The 21,160-nt window shown below is 44.2% G+C and overlaps 1 protein-coding gene across 1 annotated transcript in view; it reads left to right on the top strand.

Annotated features, from left to right (window-relative positions):
- Positions 1–21,160, top strand: part of rab3gap1 (RAB3 GTPase activating protein subunit 1) — a 47,875-nt gene that overhangs the window by 10,596 nt on the left and 16,119 nt on the right. The window contains exons 9-19 of the mRNA XM_021597349.2: positions 360–441; positions 629–697; positions 2,264–2,337; positions 3,675–3,767; positions 4,123–4,286; positions 4,873–4,983; positions 5,266–5,438; positions 7,750–7,804; positions 12,757–13,134; positions 18,027–18,164; positions 20,212–20,439. Coding sequence (XP_021453024.1) covers positions 360–441; positions 629–697; positions 2,264–2,337; positions 3,675–3,767; positions 4,123–4,286; positions 4,873–4,983; positions 5,266–5,438; positions 7,750–7,804; positions 12,757–13,134; positions 18,027–18,164; positions 20,212–20,439 — 1,565 coding nt within the window. The remainder of the gene's footprint in view (positions 1–359; positions 442–628; positions 698–2,263; positions 2,338–3,674; positions 3,768–4,122; positions 4,287–4,872; positions 4,984–5,265; positions 5,439–7,749; positions 7,805–12,756; positions 13,135–18,026; positions 18,165–20,211; positions 20,440–21,160) is intronic.

Genomic DNA, 21,160 nt, shown 5'->3' with positions numbered 1-21,160 from the left:
GGGGTACATTTTAGTGCTGCAAAGAGATGCTCAACTCTTTGAGTGTTGCAGGGAAGGCGATAAAAGGTAAGAGCTCGGAGAGATTTTTAAACGGCTTACAAACAGTCACTATTTCTGCTCCTTTTGAATGGGGCTGGTGAGCTCTAGTTTGAGAGACCAGAGTATATTTGGACCTTTTTAGTTTTTATGGGATGAATTTGCCTGCCTTCAAGGCATTGCAGATGATAAAGCGTAAAAAGTGTTTACAGTTTGGGTTCTTCTTGCTACTTCTAAGTGGAAGTATTGTGTGCTGAATCAAAGTCATGTTTGAACAATGAAGGTAAGTGTTTTTTTTGTGTTTTTTTATTTGCTGCCTCCAGACTTCGACGCTCTCCTCGGAGGTGAGGTGGGAGGGGTGGAGTTCGGGAAGCTACCATTTGGAGCGTGTGAGGATCCAATCAGGTAGGATCGACGGTACTGTAGCCATGACGATAAAACAATTCATGCTTAATTTAGCAATTTACATCATTGGTCGTGTATTATTTGTGTCTTTTAATAAGAGCCTTTAATTGTTTTATGTAATTAATTAATCTCATAATGTGAAGTTGATTATGCGAAACAAACATATCTGTATTTAATTGTTGTTTAGTGAGCTTCACCTAGCGACCACCTGGCCCCACCTGACAGAAGGCATCGTGGTGGATAATGATGTGTACTCGTATGTATCCACCACCACCCTCCCTCTCTCTTCTGCCCTGCTGGTTGACACACACTGAAAAAACATCTCAACAACCTGAGCTATGATCTATCAGCAACATTGTTTGTCCCCCCACAGAATGACAGGTATTTAGACAGGGAAGATGGGTGTCGTCTTCAATAAATAGAATCAGTAGCCAGCTTAAACTCATCAAGTAAGTGCGCATTGAGATAGACAGAGAGAGGGAACCTCTAGGTAGGTGATGCCAACAATGAAAGAAGTTCCCTTTGAAACATTGGGAAAGGTTGTTGCCCATAATAATTTCCTGTGTGCCAGACAGTGTAGGTGTTGAGGATGGATCTGGAGGAGTTGTGTGGGAGTTGATATAACAAGTACTTCAGCCCTAGCATCACCACTCGCTTGTTCAACTGCATTAAAGCTGAATGACTTTACGCTTTTCAGTTTAGTGATAAAGTGGTGCTCAGTGAGCCAGCGCATCTTATTAACAGTGTTTGTGTTTTTCTTCGAGGCCCTTCATCCTAAATGTTCATGACATTCACTGTATAAAGACATCGAGACTAATCTCAGCCCTCTGAAGAGAATCGAAGACCGAGATTAGCCCAGCCTAAGATGGTCCTCCTCCAAATATGTTTTGGGTTTTATTTTGATGGTTGTATTTATTGTTGAATCCCCTTAGGGCATTCTGGGATATAAATGTTATACATGGTGTTTTGGCGTTTATAAAAAAAAAAAAGATATGAGTTGAAATGTAAATTCTACCTTCCCTGACTAAATGGGTAATATACCTGGGTAAGAACCCCTTTTTTCCCTCAGAACTGCCTCAATTTGTCAGGGCATGGACTCTATAAGGTGTCAAGTGTTCCACTGGGATTCTGGCCCATGTTGACTCCAATGAGTTCCACAGTTGTATCTAGATGGCTGGATGTCCTTTGGGTGGAGGACCAGTCTTGATACACACATTAAACTGTTGTGTGTGAAACCCAGCAGCGTTGCAGTTCTTGACACAAACCGGTGAGCCTGGCATGTACTACCATACCCCGTTCAAGGACACTTAAATATTTATTTTGCCCATTCACCCTCTGAATGGCACACATACACAATCCATGTCTCGAGGCTTAAAAATCCTTTAACCTGTTTCCTCCCCTTCATCTACACTGATTTGAAGTGGATTTATCAAGTGACATCATAGCTTTCACCTGGTCACTCTGTGTCATGGAAAGAGCAGGTGTTTTTAATATTTTGTACACTCAGTGTAGATTATATGGCAAGTGATGTTTAGTGGTCCTTATTTCAAGGATCTCAAATTAACCAAAAGGTCAATAGATGATTATCATGTAATTACTCTTTCCACTATATAATCCCTATACTAACACCAGGACGTTCCAGGCTGTAAAATAAACCACACTAACAAGGAACCTTTCCTCCTTTCAGAGCAACATGTTTTAATAGCCATTGTTCAGTCCTAACCTTGACTATAATGGTAAATGTGAACCACTGAAACGATCCAGGGCCAGTTTACCTTCCTCCCCTGTGTTGTCTGACTGTGTTCTCTGTGTGACCTTACAGTGATCTGGACCCGCTCCAGGCCCCTCATTGGTCAGTCCGAGTCAGGAAAGCAGACAGCCCCACCTGTTTGCTCGGTAAGACCTTCACAAAAAGACTTACTGACCTTAAAGAAACATTCTAAAATCCTATGGATACCCATGTAGAGCAGTGCATTTCCGTTGTCCTTCAGCTACCAGATATGTGTATAGTGGGAACTACATGCAAAAGACGTCTTATGTAAAATTTGTTGGACAATAAAGTAGGGTTAGGTCGATGGTGACTAAATCATGTGACAGATGATGGTTTAGCCTATTTGATCTTGACTGGCACCTCCCAGTAAAAAGACAGAGTGTCACAGGGCAGCACACAGGTGACATTCAGAGTAATTTGCCTATTCCTATTTGTTATGGCCTATTTTATATCGGACGCTGATTTAACTATCTTGTGTCGAGCTGTTTTTAAAAAAAAAAGTGTCCTATATTCCTTTCTCTCTCCATTCGATAGGCTATGAATATGATTGGCTTGTCTCCGATCAAGCAATGGACGTAACAGAGTTCCTTCTCAAAGTTATTTGAAAAGTCTAAAAACTTAAAGTAGCCAGAGTATTAATAATTAGAGAGAACATAGAATGTCAAGTTAAATCAAGTTTAAGCTTTTAAGAAAGAAATGACTCGTGCTGGCCGGGAAAATCCTTCCATGCGAGGTTGAAAACCAAATGGCCAATAACCTGATCCTCCTACTAGGCCTATCATAAAAGCTTTAAGACTAGTTTGAAGTTATGAACCGTAGCTTATTTCCCAAATATATTAGCCTACGAAGGTGTTGCTCTAAAGTTGTTGTGGCTTTCAAAAATAACCAGAATGGAAGTCTATGGTCTAGGTATAGGCTATTCTCAGTCACAGCTTTATGAGCGAGAGAAAAATAAATCATATTGTTTGTTATTGGATTTTATGATGCAAATACAGCTATTATTGGCCAGTTTTGAAGACGTGAGACTGATTCTATCCAGCCCGTGATGTAGGCCTATAACCTAGTTCACTACAGGAAGAAAGCCCGTTCCTCATCAGACAGTTACTGCTCCAGCATGTACGTGCCACACACACAGACAAACACACACACACAAACCAGTTCTGATCCTCCACCGGAATGTAAAAGTACAAAATATTTGCCATTGCCGGCACTTTGCCTCTTCCCAGGCTTTCAACAACATTTATCTTTTGTCATGGTTCTTCCAGTTGCATTCAATTTCGCACTATAGCGCAACTGTTTTAGCTGATTAAATGTTTTGGTGGCCAATAGAGAGAGCATCGTATATCACAATGTTTTATGGGTACCTAAGCACGATACGACAAAGGTTGCCATTGCCCAACCCTACGATAAAGCTTTTTGACTTTGAATTGATTGTAATAAAACCTCATGTTGCCCATCCCAGGTGACTTCCTGACGGAGTTCTTCAAGCTGTGCTCTAAGAAAGAGTCAACAGAGGAGATCCTGGGACGGGGTCCAGTTGAGGAGGAAGGCAAAGGTAATAGGACTCCCTCTATTAGTGTGTGCTATGGCTACTGGGGTGTGTCTCAATAGTCTATTGAGACACATATAGTGTAGTCTATAGTCTAATAACATCACTCACTCCCTCTCATTTTCCAATATGTTGTATGCCCAAAGGGGATTTGTGCAGAGCTCAGTGCTGATGGAGGAAAGGAAGAGTAGAACATGAAGCCACTTTGGACTATTGAGATGCACCCTTGGCTTGTGTCTTTCCATTTTTGTTTGTTTGCTGGTGCATGTGAAGGGAGCATATGCTCTCTCTGTCAGAGCCCACCCTCATTCCCTCCCTGTGTATAATTTCTCTCTCTCCCTCCCCTCCCCTGTCATTACAGATGACATCAGCCATGCCCTGTCTAAGTTGACAGAGCCCACGGCCGTGCCCATCCCCAAGTTGTCTGTCTCTAACATGGTGCACAGCGCCCGCAAACGCATCCGCCGCCACCGCCGCGTCGACGAATCACCGCTCAGCAACGATGTGCTCAACTCCATACTGCTGGTGAGAGGGGCAACGCATAGACACACACACAGTGAAACCCCATATAAACAATGCATCAGCTCTGATCGGTACGCTAGGCCATGTGTTTGGCCTGCTCAGATGTCTACTGCAGCCCTCTGAAGGATTTATGGGGATTTAGTCTTTCTGACATAGTACACAAGTGGCTCTGCCTCAGTGGCTGTGAGAGAGAGAGCGCTCCAGACATTCACTGAGAGGAGAGAAAGGGAGCTGAGTCTGCAGCCAGGCTCCACTGGCATTGCTGTGTGGAACAGTTTCTTAATCAGCCGTGAAGACACTTGGAGTCTCAATTGGCAAGCCCCTAAGGGCCTTTATGGGTCCTGGTCAAAAGTATTGGACTGAATAGTGAATAGGGTGCCATTTTGGGATACACACACTGCCATTGGCCTAGAGGCTCAGTGGTGAGTCAGTGGGGTGAATAAAACATTTAAACCAGACTCTGTTAGTAGCAGAATTGTTCCTTGAAGGGTTTTTTTTTTGTCCAAAGGGTGAAATGGAATGGATGTTCCCTATGTAAGAGAATGGTTAAGCTCATATTTGTGTGTGTGTGTGTGTGTGTGTGTGTCAGTATCTCTTCCCAGACGCTGCCATAGACAAGTCATCATCAGAGAACAGCGAGAGCAAGGCTTCTCAATTGAATACTGATGGGAAACCAGAAGAGAAGGAGTCTGACGACTATGTATGTCTGCCCTCTATCTCACTATTGTTCTCACAGACATACATTGTACATCAGGGGTGTGTTCAGTAGGCATGACATTCCAAAAAAACATTTAAATACCTGTACTTGTCTGATAAGAGCACTTTTTTCAGTGTGAACGAGATTGTTCCTTACTGAACGAAACTCACAAATACAATTTTCAATTGTCAAACTTACACATTCAGAAAATCTATGATTGATTAGTGTAATTTTCTGTAGTACCGCATCCTGATTGCATTCTCTTTGTCAACTGTCTCCATCCAGAACCTGTACAACCAGCTGAAGTCTGCTCCTAGTGACAGTCTGACATACCGCCTGGCTCTGTGTGTGTGTCTGGTTAACTTCTACCATGGAGGGGTCAGGGCGGTGGCTCACCTCTGGCAGGAGTTTGTCCTGGAGATGAGATACCGCTGGGAGAACAACTACCTCGTCTACGGGTGAGACCATTATTGTATTTATTACGCAACAAACTAAACTGCAAAAAAATAAACGTCCTCTCACTGTCAACTGTGTTTATTTCCAGCAAACTTAACACGTGTATATATTTGTATGAACATAAGATTCAACAACTGAGACATAAACTAAACAAGTTCCACAGACATGTGACAAATATAAATGGAAAAATGTGTCCCTGAACAAAGGTGGGGTCAAAATCAAAAGTAACTGTCAGTATTTGCCGTGGCCACCAGCTGCATTAAGTACTGCAGTGCATCTCCGCCTCATGGACTGCACCAGATTTGCCGGTTCTTGCTCTGAGATGTTACCCCACTCTTCCACCAAGGCACCTGCAAGTTCCCGGACATTTCTTGGGGGAATGGCCCTAGCCCTCACCCTCCGATCCAACAGGTCCCAGACGTACTCAATGGGATTGAGATCCGGGCTCTTCGCTGGCCATGGCAGAACACTGACATTCCTGTCTTGCAGGAAATCACACACAGAACGAGCTGTATGGCTGGTGGCATTGTCATGCTGGAGGGTCATGTCAGGATGAGCCTGCAGGAAGAGTACCACATGAGGGAGGAGGATGTCTTCCCTGTAACGCACAGCGTTGAGATTGCCTGCAATGACAATCATCTCAGTCCGATAATGCTGCGACACACCGCCCCAGACCATGACGGACCCTCCACCTCCAAATCGATCCCGCTCCAGAGTATAGGCCTCTGTAACGCTCATTCCTGTGAAGATAAACGCGAATCCGACCATCACCCCCGGTGAGACAAAACCACGACTCGTCAGCGAAAATCACTTTTTGCCAGTCCTGTCTGGTCCAGCGACAGTGGGTTTGTGCCCATAGGCGACGTTGTTGCCGGTGATGTCTGGTAAGGACCTGCCTTACAACAGGCCTACAAGCCCTCAGTCTAGCCTCTCTCAGCCTATTGCGGAGAGTCTGAGCACTGATGGAGGTATTGTGCGTTCCTGGTGTAACTCGGCAGTTGTTGTTGCCATTCTGTACCTGTGTGATGTTCGGATGTACCGATCCTGTGCAGGTGTTGTTACACGTGGTCTGCTACTGCGAGGACTATCAGCTATCTGTCCTGTCTCCCTGTAGCGCTGTCTTAGGCGTCTCACAGTACGGACATTGCAATTTATTGCCCTGGCCACATCTGCAGTCCTCATGCTTCCTTGCAGCATGCCTAAGGCACGTTCACGCAGCTGAGCAGGGACCCTGGGCATCTTTCTTTTGTTTTTCAGAGTCAGTAGAAAGGCTTCTTTAGTATCCTAAGTTGTTATAGCTGTGACCTTAGTTGCCTACTGTCTGTAAGCGTCTTAACGACCGTTCCACAGGTGCATGTTCATTAATTGTTTATGGTTCATTGAACAAGCATGGGAAACAATGAATATTATTTAGATTTTTAAGAATTATCTTTGAAAGACAGGGTCCTGAAAAGTGATGATTCTTTTTTTGCTGAGTCTATATATTAATTTAGCAGCAGTGTGCTTTTAAAAAAAAAAAATGTAAGGGATAGTTTGACATTTTGGCAACTAAGCCATTTCTTTACTTATCCAGAGTCAGATGAACTCATGGATACCATTTTTATGTCTCTGTGTGCAGTTTGAAGGAAGTTGCTAACTATCATAAGCGCAATGACTGCATGTCTATGGAAACATTTAGCATGCTAGCTGTTCCTGTAGACTACCAACGTGCTAGCTGTTCCCCTAGCCTTCAAGTCATTGCCCTAGTTAGCAATGGCTTGTGAAACTACCTTCAATTTTGTTCAAACTGCACGCAGTGACAAATTGTAATTCCCAAAATCTCACACTATCCCAATAAGATCAGAGAAACAAGTTACATCATATATTTGTAGCAAGCAGAGCGAGCAGTGGCGTGATTCAGAACCATAAGCGCACAGCCACCGCTTGCTCATATCCCTACAGTGCACTGGCTCCCATCAATAATATTTAATATGGTGTCAACATCATTTAATTTTCATGCATTTTGGTGTCAAATGTGGTTGTTTTTTGTCACCTTCTCAAAGTCGTTCTACAAGAAAATCTCCTGGGGGCATGCGCCCGGACCCCTGCAGCAAAGAACCCCCCACCCCACCCCTCCCGCTACCTTTCCACCGCTGTTGAAAAAAAATCCTAGGGGAAACACTGCACTTGATTACAGAGGGAATAGAAATAGAAATTGGATTGAACCCTCATCAAATTGGATTGATCCCAAACCGGAATTCCATCAATAATGATGTTGAGGGTATACACCGGGACTGTATACTGAATTATCCCCTTCCCTGTCTTTTATTTCAGACTGGCCAGTGGTCCTCCAGACCTTCGCTGCTGTCTCCTGCACCAGAAACTCCAGGTGACGAGCCCAGTCTATCAACTGTAAACATACAGACCTCACTATGATTATTACTAAGACTGTTTACTCAGTCCTAATTTAAAAAAAAAAAAGCTTTGTCAGAGTTTTCCCTCTTTAAGGCCTGCAACAACAACAAAGCTCTCTGTAATGTCTTTGATAAAAACCACTGTAAGCCCCACACACCAACATAAACAATAGCTACATGATAGCATTAATCCAGCACAAAGCAAACTATCTGCAGAAATGAATTGTTTAGGAATGATGGATTAAGATGGTGGTAGCAGCAACTTGTACACCAGGATCTCTATCTTTCTGTGTGTTTTGGTTTTGCATATTAGTCTGGTAGCGATAGCATGTAAAAACATTTTTACTGGTAGTACAAAAGGGGTACATCTCTCCTCCGAGTGTTCACTCAATTGAGTCTAAATTTATCCTGGAGAGGATAGGATGAATAAGGTAGAACTGTTGATAATAATTCCTCTGCCTAAAGTTTATGATGGAGAGGGTGTGAGTGAGTGGACAGATAAGAGAGTGCGAGCCGACAGGTAGGAGAGAGAGCGAGCCGACAGGTAGGAGAGAGAGCGAGCCGACAGGTAGGAGAGAGAGCGAGCCGACAGGTAGGAGAGAGAGCGAGCCGACAGGTAGGAGAGAGAGCGAGCCGACAGGTAGGAGAGAGAGCGAGCCGACAGGTAGGAGAGAGAGCGAGCCGACAGGTAGGAGAGCGAGCGAGCCGACAGGTAGGAGAGCGAGCGAGCCGACAGGTAGGAGAGAGAGCGAGATCCGACAGGTAGGAGAGAGAGCGAGATCCGACAGGAGAGAGCGAGCCGACAGGTAGGAGAGAAGGAGAGAGAGACAGCTAGCCAGTCAGCCAGTCGACAAGTAGCAGAGGGCGAGAGCGAGTCGACAGGTAGGAGAGAGCGAGAGCGAGTTGACAGGTAGGAGAGAGCGAGAGCGAGTCGACAGGTAGGAGAGAGCGAGTCGACAGGTAGGAGAGAGCGAGAGCGAGTCGACAGGTAGGAGAGAGCGAGTCGACAGGTAGGAGAGAGCGAGTCGACAGGTAGGAGAGAGCGAGTCGACAGGTAGGAGGGAGCGAGTCGACAGGTAGGAGGGAGCGAGTCGACAGGTAGGAGGGAGCGAGTCGACAGGTAGGAGGGAGCGAGTCGACAGGTAGGAGGGAGCGAGTCGACAGGTAGGAGGGAGCGAGTCGACAGGTAGGAGGGAGCGAGTCGACAGGTAGGAGGGAGCGAGTCGACAGGTAGGAGTGTCTCCCCCCTAGGGCTGTGACGGTCATGGAATTTTGGATGACAGTAATTGGCCTGCCAAATGACCGCGGTCACCGTAATAACCGTTTGAATAGCAAGAAAATAAATATATACAGTATTGTTTGCAGTTGTTGTACTTCAATAACACAACCCCCAAAGCAAATCGGGGGAGAAAATAAAAAATTAAATGTATTTGAAGGAAAAATCATAGCTGTTATGCTGGGAGGTAGAACAAAGTAACATGATGCCATTTGTAACCCCCCCACCCTAGCCTGGAGTTGACCAATCATAAGTCCTTACAGTACAACTTGGCCAATTGCTAAATAACAAGGATCCTGCTTCAGACTCAATGTACAGACCAATGAATTAGTACTCTATTTCGTTTTTAGTACTCTCATCCTCTGCGTTGTGTATTTATCTCCAAAATATTCTTAGAGTACCAGTCAAAAGTTTTGGCACCTACTCATTCAAGGGTTTTTCTTTTATTTTTTAAAACTATTTTCTACATTGTTGAATAAGAGTGAAGACATCAAAACTGTGAAATAACACATGGAATCATGTAGTTACCAAAAAAGTGTTCCAACAAATCAAAATATATTTTATATTTGAGATTCTTCAAAGCAGCCACCCTTTGCCTTGATGACAGCTTTGCACACGCTTGGCATTCTCTCAACCAGCTTCACCTGGAATGCTTTTCCAACAGTCTGTGGTCCAACTCATCCCAAATCATCTCAATTGGGTTGAGGTTGGGTGATTGTGGAGGCCAGGTCATCTGATGCAGCACTCATCACTCTCCTTAAACAGCCTTAAGGTTTATTTTCAGTCATTGTCCTGTTGAAAAACGAATTATAGTCCCACTAAGCGCAAACCAGATGGGATGGCGTATTGCTGCAGAATGCTGTGGTAGCCATGCCGGTTAACTTCTTGACGCACACATCCCTTTAGCTGGATCATTTTCATCAACACCCGCTGAATTGCAGCGCATCAAATTAAATTACAAAAAATATTTAATTTTCATGAAATTACAAGTGCATTATAGCAAAACACAGTTTAGCTTGTTGTTAATCCACCTGGCGTGTCAGATTTCAATACATCTTTTCGGCGAAAGCATAACAAGCGTTTATGTAAGAACATCTCTCTCAGTAGACAAAATATTACAAACACTAGTAGCCAAGTAGATTGGTCACGAAAGTCAGAAAAGCAATAGATTAAATCGCTTACCTTTGATCTTTGGATGTTTGCACTCACGAGACTCCCAGTTACACAATAAATGTTCCTTTCATTCCATAAAGATTATTTTTATATCCAAAATACCTCCATTTTGTTTGGCGCGTTATGTTCAGAAATCCACAGTCTCGAGCGGTCACGACATCGCAGACAAATTCCAAATAGTATCCGTAATGTCTACAGAAACATGTCAAACGTTTTTTATAATCAAACCTCAGGTTGTTTTTAAAATATATAATCGATAATATATCAACCGGGACTGTCGCTTTTTCAATAGGAGAGGGAGAGACAATGGCTACCCCAATCTGTTGCTCAAGCAAAACTCTGCGAACACCCAGCTATCCACTGACGCAATGTGATCTTTCTCACTCATTTTCAAAATAAAAGCCTGAAACTATGTCTAAAGCCTGTTGACACCTTGAGGAAGCCATAGGAAAAGGAATCTGGTTGATATCCCTTTAAATGGAGGCAAGGCATCGCATGCAATATCAGTTCTGTTATACTAGTTCTAGTTTCTGGACCTGAGAAATAGGCCGTTTCAAATGGGTACGTTTTTTTTTTTGCCAAAAAATTTAAATCCTGCCCCCTACACTCAAGAAGTTAAGTGTGCCTTGAATTATAATTAAATCACTGACAGTGTCACCAGCAAAGAACCATCACACCTCCTCCTCCATGCTTCACGGTGGGAACCACACATGCAGAAATCATCTGTTCACCTACTCTGCATCTCACAAAGACATGGCGGTTGGAACCAAAAATCTCCAATTTGGACTCATCAGACCAAAAGACAGATTTCCACTGGTCTAATGTCCATTGCTCGTGTTTCTTGGCCCACGCAAGTCTCTTCTTCTTATTGGTGTCATTTAGTAGTGGTTTCTTTGCAGCAATTCGACCATGAAGGCCTGACTCACACAGTCTCCTCTGAACAGTTGACGTTGAGCTGTATCTGTTACTTGAACTCTGTGAAGCATTTATTTGGGCTGCAATCTGAGGTGCAGTTAACTTTAACTCTCTCTTATCCTCTGCAGCAGAGGTAACTCTGGGTCTTCCTTTCCTGTAGTGGTCCTCGTGAGAGCCAGTTTCATCATAGCCCTTGATGGTTTTTGCAACTGCTCTTGAAGAAAATGGCAAAGTTCACGAAATGTTCTTAATGTCTTAAAGGAATGATGGATTGATTGGCTCAAACGTATTAATTAGGAAAGAAATTCCACAAACTGAACTTTTAACAAGGCACACCTGTTAATTGAAATGCATTCCAGGTGACCTACCTCATGAAGCTGGTTGAGAGAATGCCAAGAGTGTACAAAGTTGTCATCAAGGCAAAGGGTAGCTACATTTTTTGGTTGCTACATTATTCCATATTTGTTATTTCATAGTTGTGATGTCTTTGCTATTGTTTTACAATATAGAAAATAGTAAAAATAAAGAAAAACCCTGGAATTGAGTAGGTGTGTCCAAACTTTTGACTGGTATTGTATATTATAATTGTTGAGGTTGTTCTTGACACATTTTCTCCTCTCCTCTGCTCCTGACTGCATGTGCTGCCATTGAAATAGAATGAATAGAACAGCCCCCCCCCCCCCACCTCCCCCAAAAAAGAAAAAATCAGTTAACATCATTTGAATGAACATTCCAAATTACTTTGGAAATTGTTTCAATACCAGGCAGTGGTTCCAGGCCTGTTCTATTAATTGTTTTCTATGTGTCCTGCTGCTGCATTGTGGTCATCTAGTCAACTTTTGTGCCAGCCCTACTCCCCACGGCCCAGCCAGATGTCTGCAGAGGCCCCAGACAGAACCAGACCCATAAACAGTGTTGTTATTCAGCTGCCCACGCCTCACCTGGGGGAGGGAGGGATTGAGGAGAGTGAGAGGAAGAGATAAAAGGAAGTAGGGAGAGGTGGTAATAAAGATGTCTGGAGAGAGTGTGAGCGAGGATGAGAGGGAAGGAAGGAGAGGTAATATCTTTCTGGAAAGGCGGAGTGAGCCACTTTATCTGCAATCACTTTAATAAGAGGAAGAGGTGCCCAGGCTGCACTGGGCAGAGAGCTCCTGACTCATAAGCTGAGTCTGTCTCTGTATCGCTCTCTACCTACCTACCTACCTCTCTTCTCTCTTTCCCCTTTCTCTCTCTCTGTTCTCTATTTCTCACACACACACACACACACACACACACCTAGGCTGGGCATGCATCAGAATTAGAGCTGGAAGTGACTCTATTCATAGTAATAAAGTGCTGCAGCCTGCACTAGGTAGACGTTTGGAGCTCAGTGTAGGAGGAAGAGAAGACTTTAGTGTGGGCACACAGGGACATGATGATGAGAAATGGCTCGATAAGGGGCAAAGGGATGGGGTTATACCGGATAGAATTACACACACACACACACCGCCCAAAAGCTTGCCATCTGCTGCTGTTTCCCTGACTCCCTGTACTCATCACTCTTTGTCCGTATCTGCCCCCCAGATGCTCAACTGCTGCATTGAGAGGAAGAGGGCGAGGGATGATGGAAGGAAGACGGCTGAGGGAGGGAAGGAGAAGGAGAGGGAGAGAGGGAGGGAGAGGAAGGTTTCAGGGACGACCGGGACTGAGAATGGGCGCCTGGGGCCGGAGAGTGCAGAGATGGGCAGAGAGGTGTCTCCTGGGAAGTCGTGGGACTCGTGGAGTGACAGCGAGGACGAGTTCTTTGAGTGCCTGAGCGACACGGAGGAGATGAAGGAGGCTGGGTCCACAGACGGAGAGAAGGGCGGGGCCAAAGTGGCCAAGCCAGACGGTCGGCTCCACCCCCACGGGAAGTTGACCCTGCTCAACTCCCAGGAACCCCTGTACATCCCTGTTACTCAGGTCAGACATACAAGCACATACAGCTATCTCAATCTTCATGGTGGCTTCAAGCACCCTTTAATTGTTTAATGTTTGGTATACAGTGCATATCATTGTAAAATGATTCCTAGGACCAATATGTCCACATACTGACCATGTCATTAACAATGCCACAGGTCAGACAGATAGACAGCCATGGCAGATGTACTGTACAATATGCACCACTAACTCATTGAACTATTCATTACTACATTGTAGTGATACTGTAACTCATTTAACTATTCATTACTACATTGTAGTGATACTATGACTCATTGAACTATTCATTACTACGTTGTAGTGATACTATGACTCATTGAACTATTCATTACTACATTGTAGTGATACTGTAACTCATTGAACTATTCATTACTACATTGTAGTGATACTATGACTCATTGAACTATTCATTACTACGTTGTAGTAATACTATGACTCATTGAACTATTCATTACTACGTTGTAGTGATACTATGACTCATTGAACTATTCATTACTACGTTGTAGTGATACTATGACTCATTGAACTATTCATTACTACATTGTAGTGATACTGTGACTCATTGAACTATTCATTACTACGTTGTAGTGATACTATGACTCATTGAACTATTCATTACTACATTGTAGTGATACTGTGACTCATTGTTACTATGATACCATAAATCACTATAACACAGTTGCCCTGACCAATAGACACTGCACACAGTGCCTAATTCATTATCACAGATTTTTAAGAAATTGTTGTAACATAAATCCAATAATTAGCTTTAAATGTCTGTGGGTTCATCTTAATAAGTATGGTAAAAGCCAAGAGCAGCATGATGTGGAACTTAGCCTGACAGACTCAACTCAGCAAAGGTTGTGCTCAGCCTCTTATTGTAGAATGTATTTGGGGGCAGGTACAAAACATCTTGTTATAATTGGCTATATCCTCTTCCATTTGGTAATCAGCCTCTATGCCAGGCGTATGAAACTCATTCCATGGGGGGCCTAGTGTCTGCTGGTTTAGGTTTTTTCCTTTCAATTAAGCTCTAGTCAACCAGGTAAGAGACACTCCTTATTAATTAGTGACCTTAATTCATCAATAAAGTACAAGGGACGAGCGAAGACCCGCAGACCGTTGGCCCTCCGTGGAACGAGTTTGGCACATGTGCTCTATGCTATGAGTCTCTCTGATAGTGCTACCTCCCTCCCTCTACATTCCCTGCTATGTGTGTGAGCCCAGAGCTAGCCTGGAGAGATGTGTAGCTCCTTTACCCCTCATCAATTATAGACTGGGATGAATAGTAGAGTTAATTAATGCACAGGGCTGAGGCTGACACTGTTCAATGATTAACACTAGGAGGTGAGACGCAGGAAGGGAGATGGTGGCCCGGGCTGTCTGAAGCTGCTATCTATCCACAAATGTATAACACACACAGTACACGGACATATACACGGTACACGCACACAAAGAAGACACACAGACCCAGTACACGGACACACACACACACACAGCACATGCTGCAGCTGGTGGGCTAGGACGGACGCCTTTCCGTGTTAAGAGAGCGGATTTGACTGTGTGCTGCGTGGAGGAGAGATGGATGGAGTGTGTGAGTGTAAAATAAACTAGTGTCAGCACTTCTAGATGGGCCCAATGTTTTCACACAGCTTGTGTCTGCTAACACACACACAGTCTCAGGCCGTGTCTACAATTGACACTTACATTTGACTTTGCTATCAGAATACGAAGATCAGGTCTAGACGCGCTGAAGTGTCATTGTGGTCTGATTGTGTTCAGATCTGGCTGACCACCTTATCGAGACATTTTCCTTCAGTAGGTTTGTAATAATAATTGTGTGTGTAAAAGTCCCCAGGAAATCAGCTCCAAGGGATTTTAATTGATGAAATCTGTTCCCAAGTATTCCCACGCATAATCGAGACAAGACGTGATCGTATACAAATGTAAGCAAGGTTTGAAATGATTATGTTTTAGTTAAACATATCTGTTTGGGCTGCTTGCGGTCAATTTGCAATTATTTGTATTCATGTTCTGGCCCCCCGACCATCCGCTCAAGAAAGAATTGTCCCCCAGCTGAATCTCAATGATGATCCCTGGTGTATACAGAGTCCAGAACACTTGGGTTTTGGGAAAGAGCGGCACCTTTTTCATTATAACATTTGCGGAAATACATTCCTAGCGTGTGAGGAACATGTTTGCTGGCCTCATGAATTCTAGCCAGCTAACAACTATTTCTAGAGTTATTCTAACCCGTTTGCAATCCCTTTAGCTTTGCTTGCTGGCTAGCCACAGAGGTTACCTGGCTTGTTAGCTACAGTAGTTAGCTACTACCATGAAGTTGTTGTGTTATAATATTTAGCCTATTCCACTGTTTGCAGACTACATACTGGCATTTGAATATAGTGAGGAAAATCCTGACAAAATGTGGACTAATTACTAATTGCTTCTCTGCCTGTCTCTGAACTGTTGCAGTGACTTCTGTTGCACAGACAGCTTCTTCCACTCTTGTTTGCGGAAGAATTGATTGGGGGAAGTCGCAAAATGCTATTAAAATCAGAGAAATCCTCGCTGTCGAAACTCCCCGAAAGAAGCCTGAAAAGTAGCTGAATTTGACACTATCCACTTTTACCAATAAAGTCAACGGAGGGAGCCTGAAAACTTGCTAAATATATCGACAAAGTCGCTAAATTGGCAACACTGACTGTGGACATGGTGGATACATTTAAATGTAGCTGTAGACGCATGATGTGTCCTTAAAGAATACAAAAACTGCATTCATTAACTGTCAAGTCTTAGACACGGCCTCAGTCTCCGGCTGTCTCGGTGTATCATGCGGGGATTTTTGCACTTGTCTTTTCTCTGTCTGCCTTTTTCCATCTCTCTCCCTCTTTATCCACACACCATTCTCCAAACTTTTGTGTCTCTGTCTCTCATATATCACTCCCACTACCCCTCGGTCCTTTTCCATTTCCTCTCTCTTTTCTCTTTCTCTCGCTGTCTGTCCTCTCAATGACATGTTCTCTCTTTCTCTTTCTCTTCCTACATCCATCGATTATCTGTACGTCTGTTTGCTCTTCTGTGCTGCTCTGTCTCTGTCTGGATCTGTTGTCTCCATCTCTACTCGCCTGTCTGTTTTTTTTTTCTTCTTTCTATTACCTTTCAACCATTTCCTCTCTGACACCCCTGTCAATCTCTCTCTCGCTATCTCATGCTCTCTTTCTCTCCCGCACTCCCTCTTTTTTTCTCTTTCTCCCTCTCTGTCGAACCTTTAAACAGCAGGGGCAGGGTAGGGGGTGGGGGGGGGGGGGGGGGGGGGGGGGTAGGCAGAGATGGGTGTTTTAGATTCATGGCATTGCCACTATTTGTAATGAGGTGGATGCCTCTGCTCCACTACTACTCATGCTCTGCTCGGCATTCTCACCTTCCTTCCCTAGTTTTAATTAGTCTGGGTAAAGTGTTTTTTGATCGCCGCTCCTGTCTGCCCTGTTTGTATTCTCCACACTCTGGTTGCGTCCTAAATAGCATACTATACTGTATATGGTGCACTACTTTTGACAAGGGGCAAGGCCCGTAGGGCTCTGCTCAAAAGTAGTGCACTATATATGGGAATGGGGTGCAATTTAGGATGCGGTTCTCTCGAGCAGCAGCTAATGGTCCCCTCTGACTCAGGTCTTTCTTTATTTCATTAGAAACTTGCTCAGGAGGGGACAGGCTTTTAGTCTTTTCTTTCTCCCAGACCCGACTGTGCATTAGTCAGTCTGAGCCCACTGGGTAGAATGCATTAGAGGCTGTGATGGTAAAGAAAGAAAGGCACAGTTGGATTCTGCCCCCCCCGTTTTCCATTCATGATTGCATGGTGTGGCCTTTTGCATTTAGAGGTATGCGGTCGTTGTTTAAAAAGGTAGGTACAGCAGCCTTACATTGGGCTACTTCCGCTCAGAAATCCTTTGGGTGTTGTATGGAGCCCATTGTTATATAAGCCTGCTTTGTGCTGGAAAACAGTTGCATAATGGCAGCAATGAAAAAGGCAGGAATGGCCAATTAAAGCAGGTTATAGAATGTGTAAGTAATGGCTATTAGGGAGTTATTACAAGCCAGGGAGTAGAATCAGGATTCTATGAAATTAGGGACTTTTCTTTAGCAGCTTTATCTGAACAATAGTGATTATTATGTACATATCAAACCTACTGGGTAATCTATGTGACTCAAGACAATGTTAGTCCTCTGAGCTAAAGCCCTGGCTAACTCAAGTTCCAGTGTCTCAAGCAAGGTTATTGATCAAGCAAGCGGAGTTTGGCCAGCCACCACCTACCTCTACATGTCATCAGTCTTTCTTGTTCATTAAAATAGGTGCATAACCATTTTCGTTATGCACCTGATTGGCCGGTGATCATAACTGACTTTGCCAGTGGTGGAACCGAGTCCGACCTTAGCGAACATTATGCAGTGTTCAGTTGCCCTTCAGCAACTTGGACACTAGACAGGACTGTGGACTGTGGACATTGCTCTACAAGACAGAACCAGTGTTCATTAGCTGGAGCTGATGGGAGATTGGCAGGGCGTTGTGGGTGTTTTGGCATGGGGTTGTAGGTGCCCCAAGTGTTCCATTGTTCCACAGGTTGCTAATGAACATGACGAGCTGTCTCCTCTGTAGTGCTCAGAGTGAATGACCAGGCCAATCCTTGTCACTGCAGCATGTCTCTCACACACTAATAAGTACTGTAACATACAGACCTTATGGATCAGCTTTAGGGGTCAGTTTCTGGCTTCCTTGTGTGTCGGAAACCAACCCTCACACACGCACTTCTTCATGCACACACCAAAACCCCTAAAACACAGAAACCCTGAGTGTCCTCCTCCTCACTCCCCAGGAGCCAGCGCCCATGACAGAAGACCTTCTAGAGGAGCAGTCGGAGGTATTGGCCAAACTGGGCACGTCAGCCGAGGGTGCCCACCTCCGCGCCCGCATGCAGAGTGCCTGTCTGCTCTCAGACATGGAGTCTTTTAAGGTGAGGACACACACCCCACCCTGACATATATATTTTACACACACACACACACCCTGAAATGAATGCTGGCACACACACAAACACAGAGAAACACACACAGAGAGAGGCACACTCACTCTCACTGCCACCCAGACTGGGTGAGTGGCACAGGAGCCTATTAGTGTTCTCCGTCCTCTCAGTCAGTCAATGTGTCAGATTGGGGGGCGTTTGATTTGATTCTCACAGTCTCTCTGCCTCCCTCGTCTCACACGGTGGCATAGTGGAGGGCATGCTAATTGTGTTATTAATATCAATGAAAGGCTTCTTTCTTATTAGAAAGCGTGAGGGGTGTGGATTTGGACATGTGAAGAGGTCTTTGAGAGCTGATTTTCTGTATAGATTTATGTTTTAGTGCTTCAAATAATTTCCATTTAGAAAATAAGCCTCCGTCGTGTTGAATTATTGAATACTAGGTCGTTGATGTTAAGCCTGTAAAAGTTATAGTTGATAGAAGGTTGAACACACATGCTTTTAATGATTCATGTAGATTTCCTTCGTCATGCAGACAAATCTACAAAGCCTCTCTTTTTTTAATAGTTGTCTCTTTAAAAAAAGAATGGACTCAGGCTAAAGAAAGCTTCATTAATCTCTATGGTCACCTTATTGTGCAATGAATACAGTGAAACGTACCCCATTTTTCTGCTGAGTAGAATGAAGCCACACCTGCCAACTCCAAGCTGTTGGATTCAAGAGGTTCAGAACTTCAGGTCATTATCTTTAAACTTCTCTGATGGGACTTCAGGCTCAACCCCTTTGTTGCCAACAGTAACAAACGTTGACAAATAGTGTTCTTTCAGGGGGCACAGTTGCAACTTTCTGTTGCATTACCCCGGTCTGTTTTTAGCTGGCCCACTAAATGCTCTACTTTGGAGTTAGTTGTATGTTCTCGACCTTTTCTTCTTCTGTTCTTTCTGAGCTCCGACAACAGCTGACGTGAGGAGGAGGGAGATGGGTTATAAACTAGGGGAAGAAGAATGTTGTGTATTCAACCAGAGCGGGAAATGGGGCCCTTAGTTGCGTTAGAATGGCCTCAAAATGTTTCATGGCCAGGGCCGACCTGCTCTGTATGTAATTGTGCTTAGCCAAGCATAATCTGGCATTTTAGCTTTAATTATCCCGGTCCTTGCGGGCGCAATGCCAAGGATGGACCACTGATGAATGGTGGGGATTTAGGAATATGACAGCCAAGCACTACGTAACCAGCCCCCGCCTCAACTGAATATGTCACACGCACAAATTCCAGTATGCGCGCGCACACAAATTTCACACACGCGCAAATACACATTTCACACACACCTTCTTTAGGGGGACTGCAGTAGAGAAGCCTCCTGTCCTGGCCTGGACCCCCAGGCTACTGGAGGAGCTCCTGTCTCAGTTATTCACGCTTTATCCTCTTTCTCATCAATCCATCTACTGCTGCTGCACTGAAATGGAGCTGTCTCCTCGCTACGAAACTTACCACGGAAAAAAAATAAAGGAAATGAAGTAAGGCAGGCTTCTAATTAATTATGGAGTGTGAATGAAGGAGAGAAATTACTGTGTTGAATCTCACTAACGCACATCAGCGAAAGGTCACACAAAAGTTCTTCTTGTTCAATTGGTCAGTCGGTTGGTTTCCAGAGGAAGCAGGGAAACAGTGAGACATTGATTTATTTCACAGCAGCAGGTACTCTGATTCAGACTCAGTCCCTCTGAGGGCCATTAACAGACTGATGCTGTCTGCTACACCTGAATCATCACCTGTCTTTGAGTCATGAGCTCACAGACAGCGAGCACTGCTCTGGAGGGGAGCTGAAGCACTAGAGGTGGTGATGACATCAGCCAGATGTATGTGTGTTTTCTGCTACTATCGCCAGTTTTTTTTTTAGAAGACTTTTGACTTCTCTTGACTGTGTATATATGCTTTGGAAGATTAGAATATAGTGGAAAACCTTGAACATTTGTGGGGTTTGAGAACATGACTTTGCTGTGACCGTGACAAACCTGTGTCTGTCCGTGTCCATATTAGGCAGCGAACCCTGGCTGTACCCTGGAGGACTTTGTGAGGTGGTACTCACCCAGGGACTACGTTGAGGAGGAGGTGGTGGACGAGAACGGAGACACAGTGGTCAGGGGTGACTTGAGTGCCAGGATGAAGATCCCGGGAAACATGTGGATGGAGGCGTGGGCCACAGCCAAGACTACCCCCGCTCGCAGACAGAGACGCCTGTTTGACGACACCAAGGAGGCTGAGAAGGTACTGAGCTTTAAGAATTGTATTGTGCATTGCAGGGCCGCCATCATTTTTTACATTTTTTTTTGTTGTCTGGTCAACTGTAGAATCCTAACAACAGCTGCATACAATCTACTTCACCCTATCCCTCTGGCCAGGGTAAACGAAGAGGTAACATTGTGTTTTTATAGCTAGCTCATTTTTTTGGTTTTGAAAATATGTGAATGGGATCCAATTTAGTTTATATTCAAACTTTGGGTGACTAGGCAACCTAGACTTTTTCAATCCAACTTTATTAACTGGAATGAATCAATGAACTCAATATCTGACATAGACTGTGAGGTCTTTTTTTTGTATTAAGCCTATAGTTGCGTAGTGCAGGCCTACACGATGCAGACCTCAGCCCCGTGAGTTCTATCGTCCAATAATGTTGGTGTCTCTGTGTATCTGTTGATGAAAACCCCCCTTTTAGTCTAGCTTCAAAATATAAAGGTTGCTGCAGTTTGACATGGTTTTCATCCTCCCAAAGGCCAGGAGTTTTTAAAACCATGTGACCTGATTTTTAGAAAAACTCTGGTCCTATCAGAGCCCTTATTAAACCTTTTTACAACTGATAAATCACATCATACCGTGTTAGTTCCAGAGTCTTTGGTTACCAGACCAGGAATTACTAAAAGGGAGGAGAAGCTCAGTTTGGGGTTTTCCCCTCAAGTTAGGATTTGGGGAGGATAGGTTGTGCCTAAGA

The sequence above is a fragment of the Oncorhynchus mykiss genome, chromosome 3, assembly GCF_013265735.2.
Source record: "Oncorhynchus mykiss isolate Arlee chromosome 3, USDA_OmykA_1.1, whole genome shotgun sequence".
Lineage (NCBI taxonomy): Eukaryota > Metazoa > Chordata > Actinopteri > Salmoniformes > Salmonidae > Oncorhynchus > Oncorhynchus mykiss.
The sequence above is the reverse complement of the archived record's forward strand: the minus strand, read 5'-3'. Positions and strand labels throughout refer to the sequence as shown.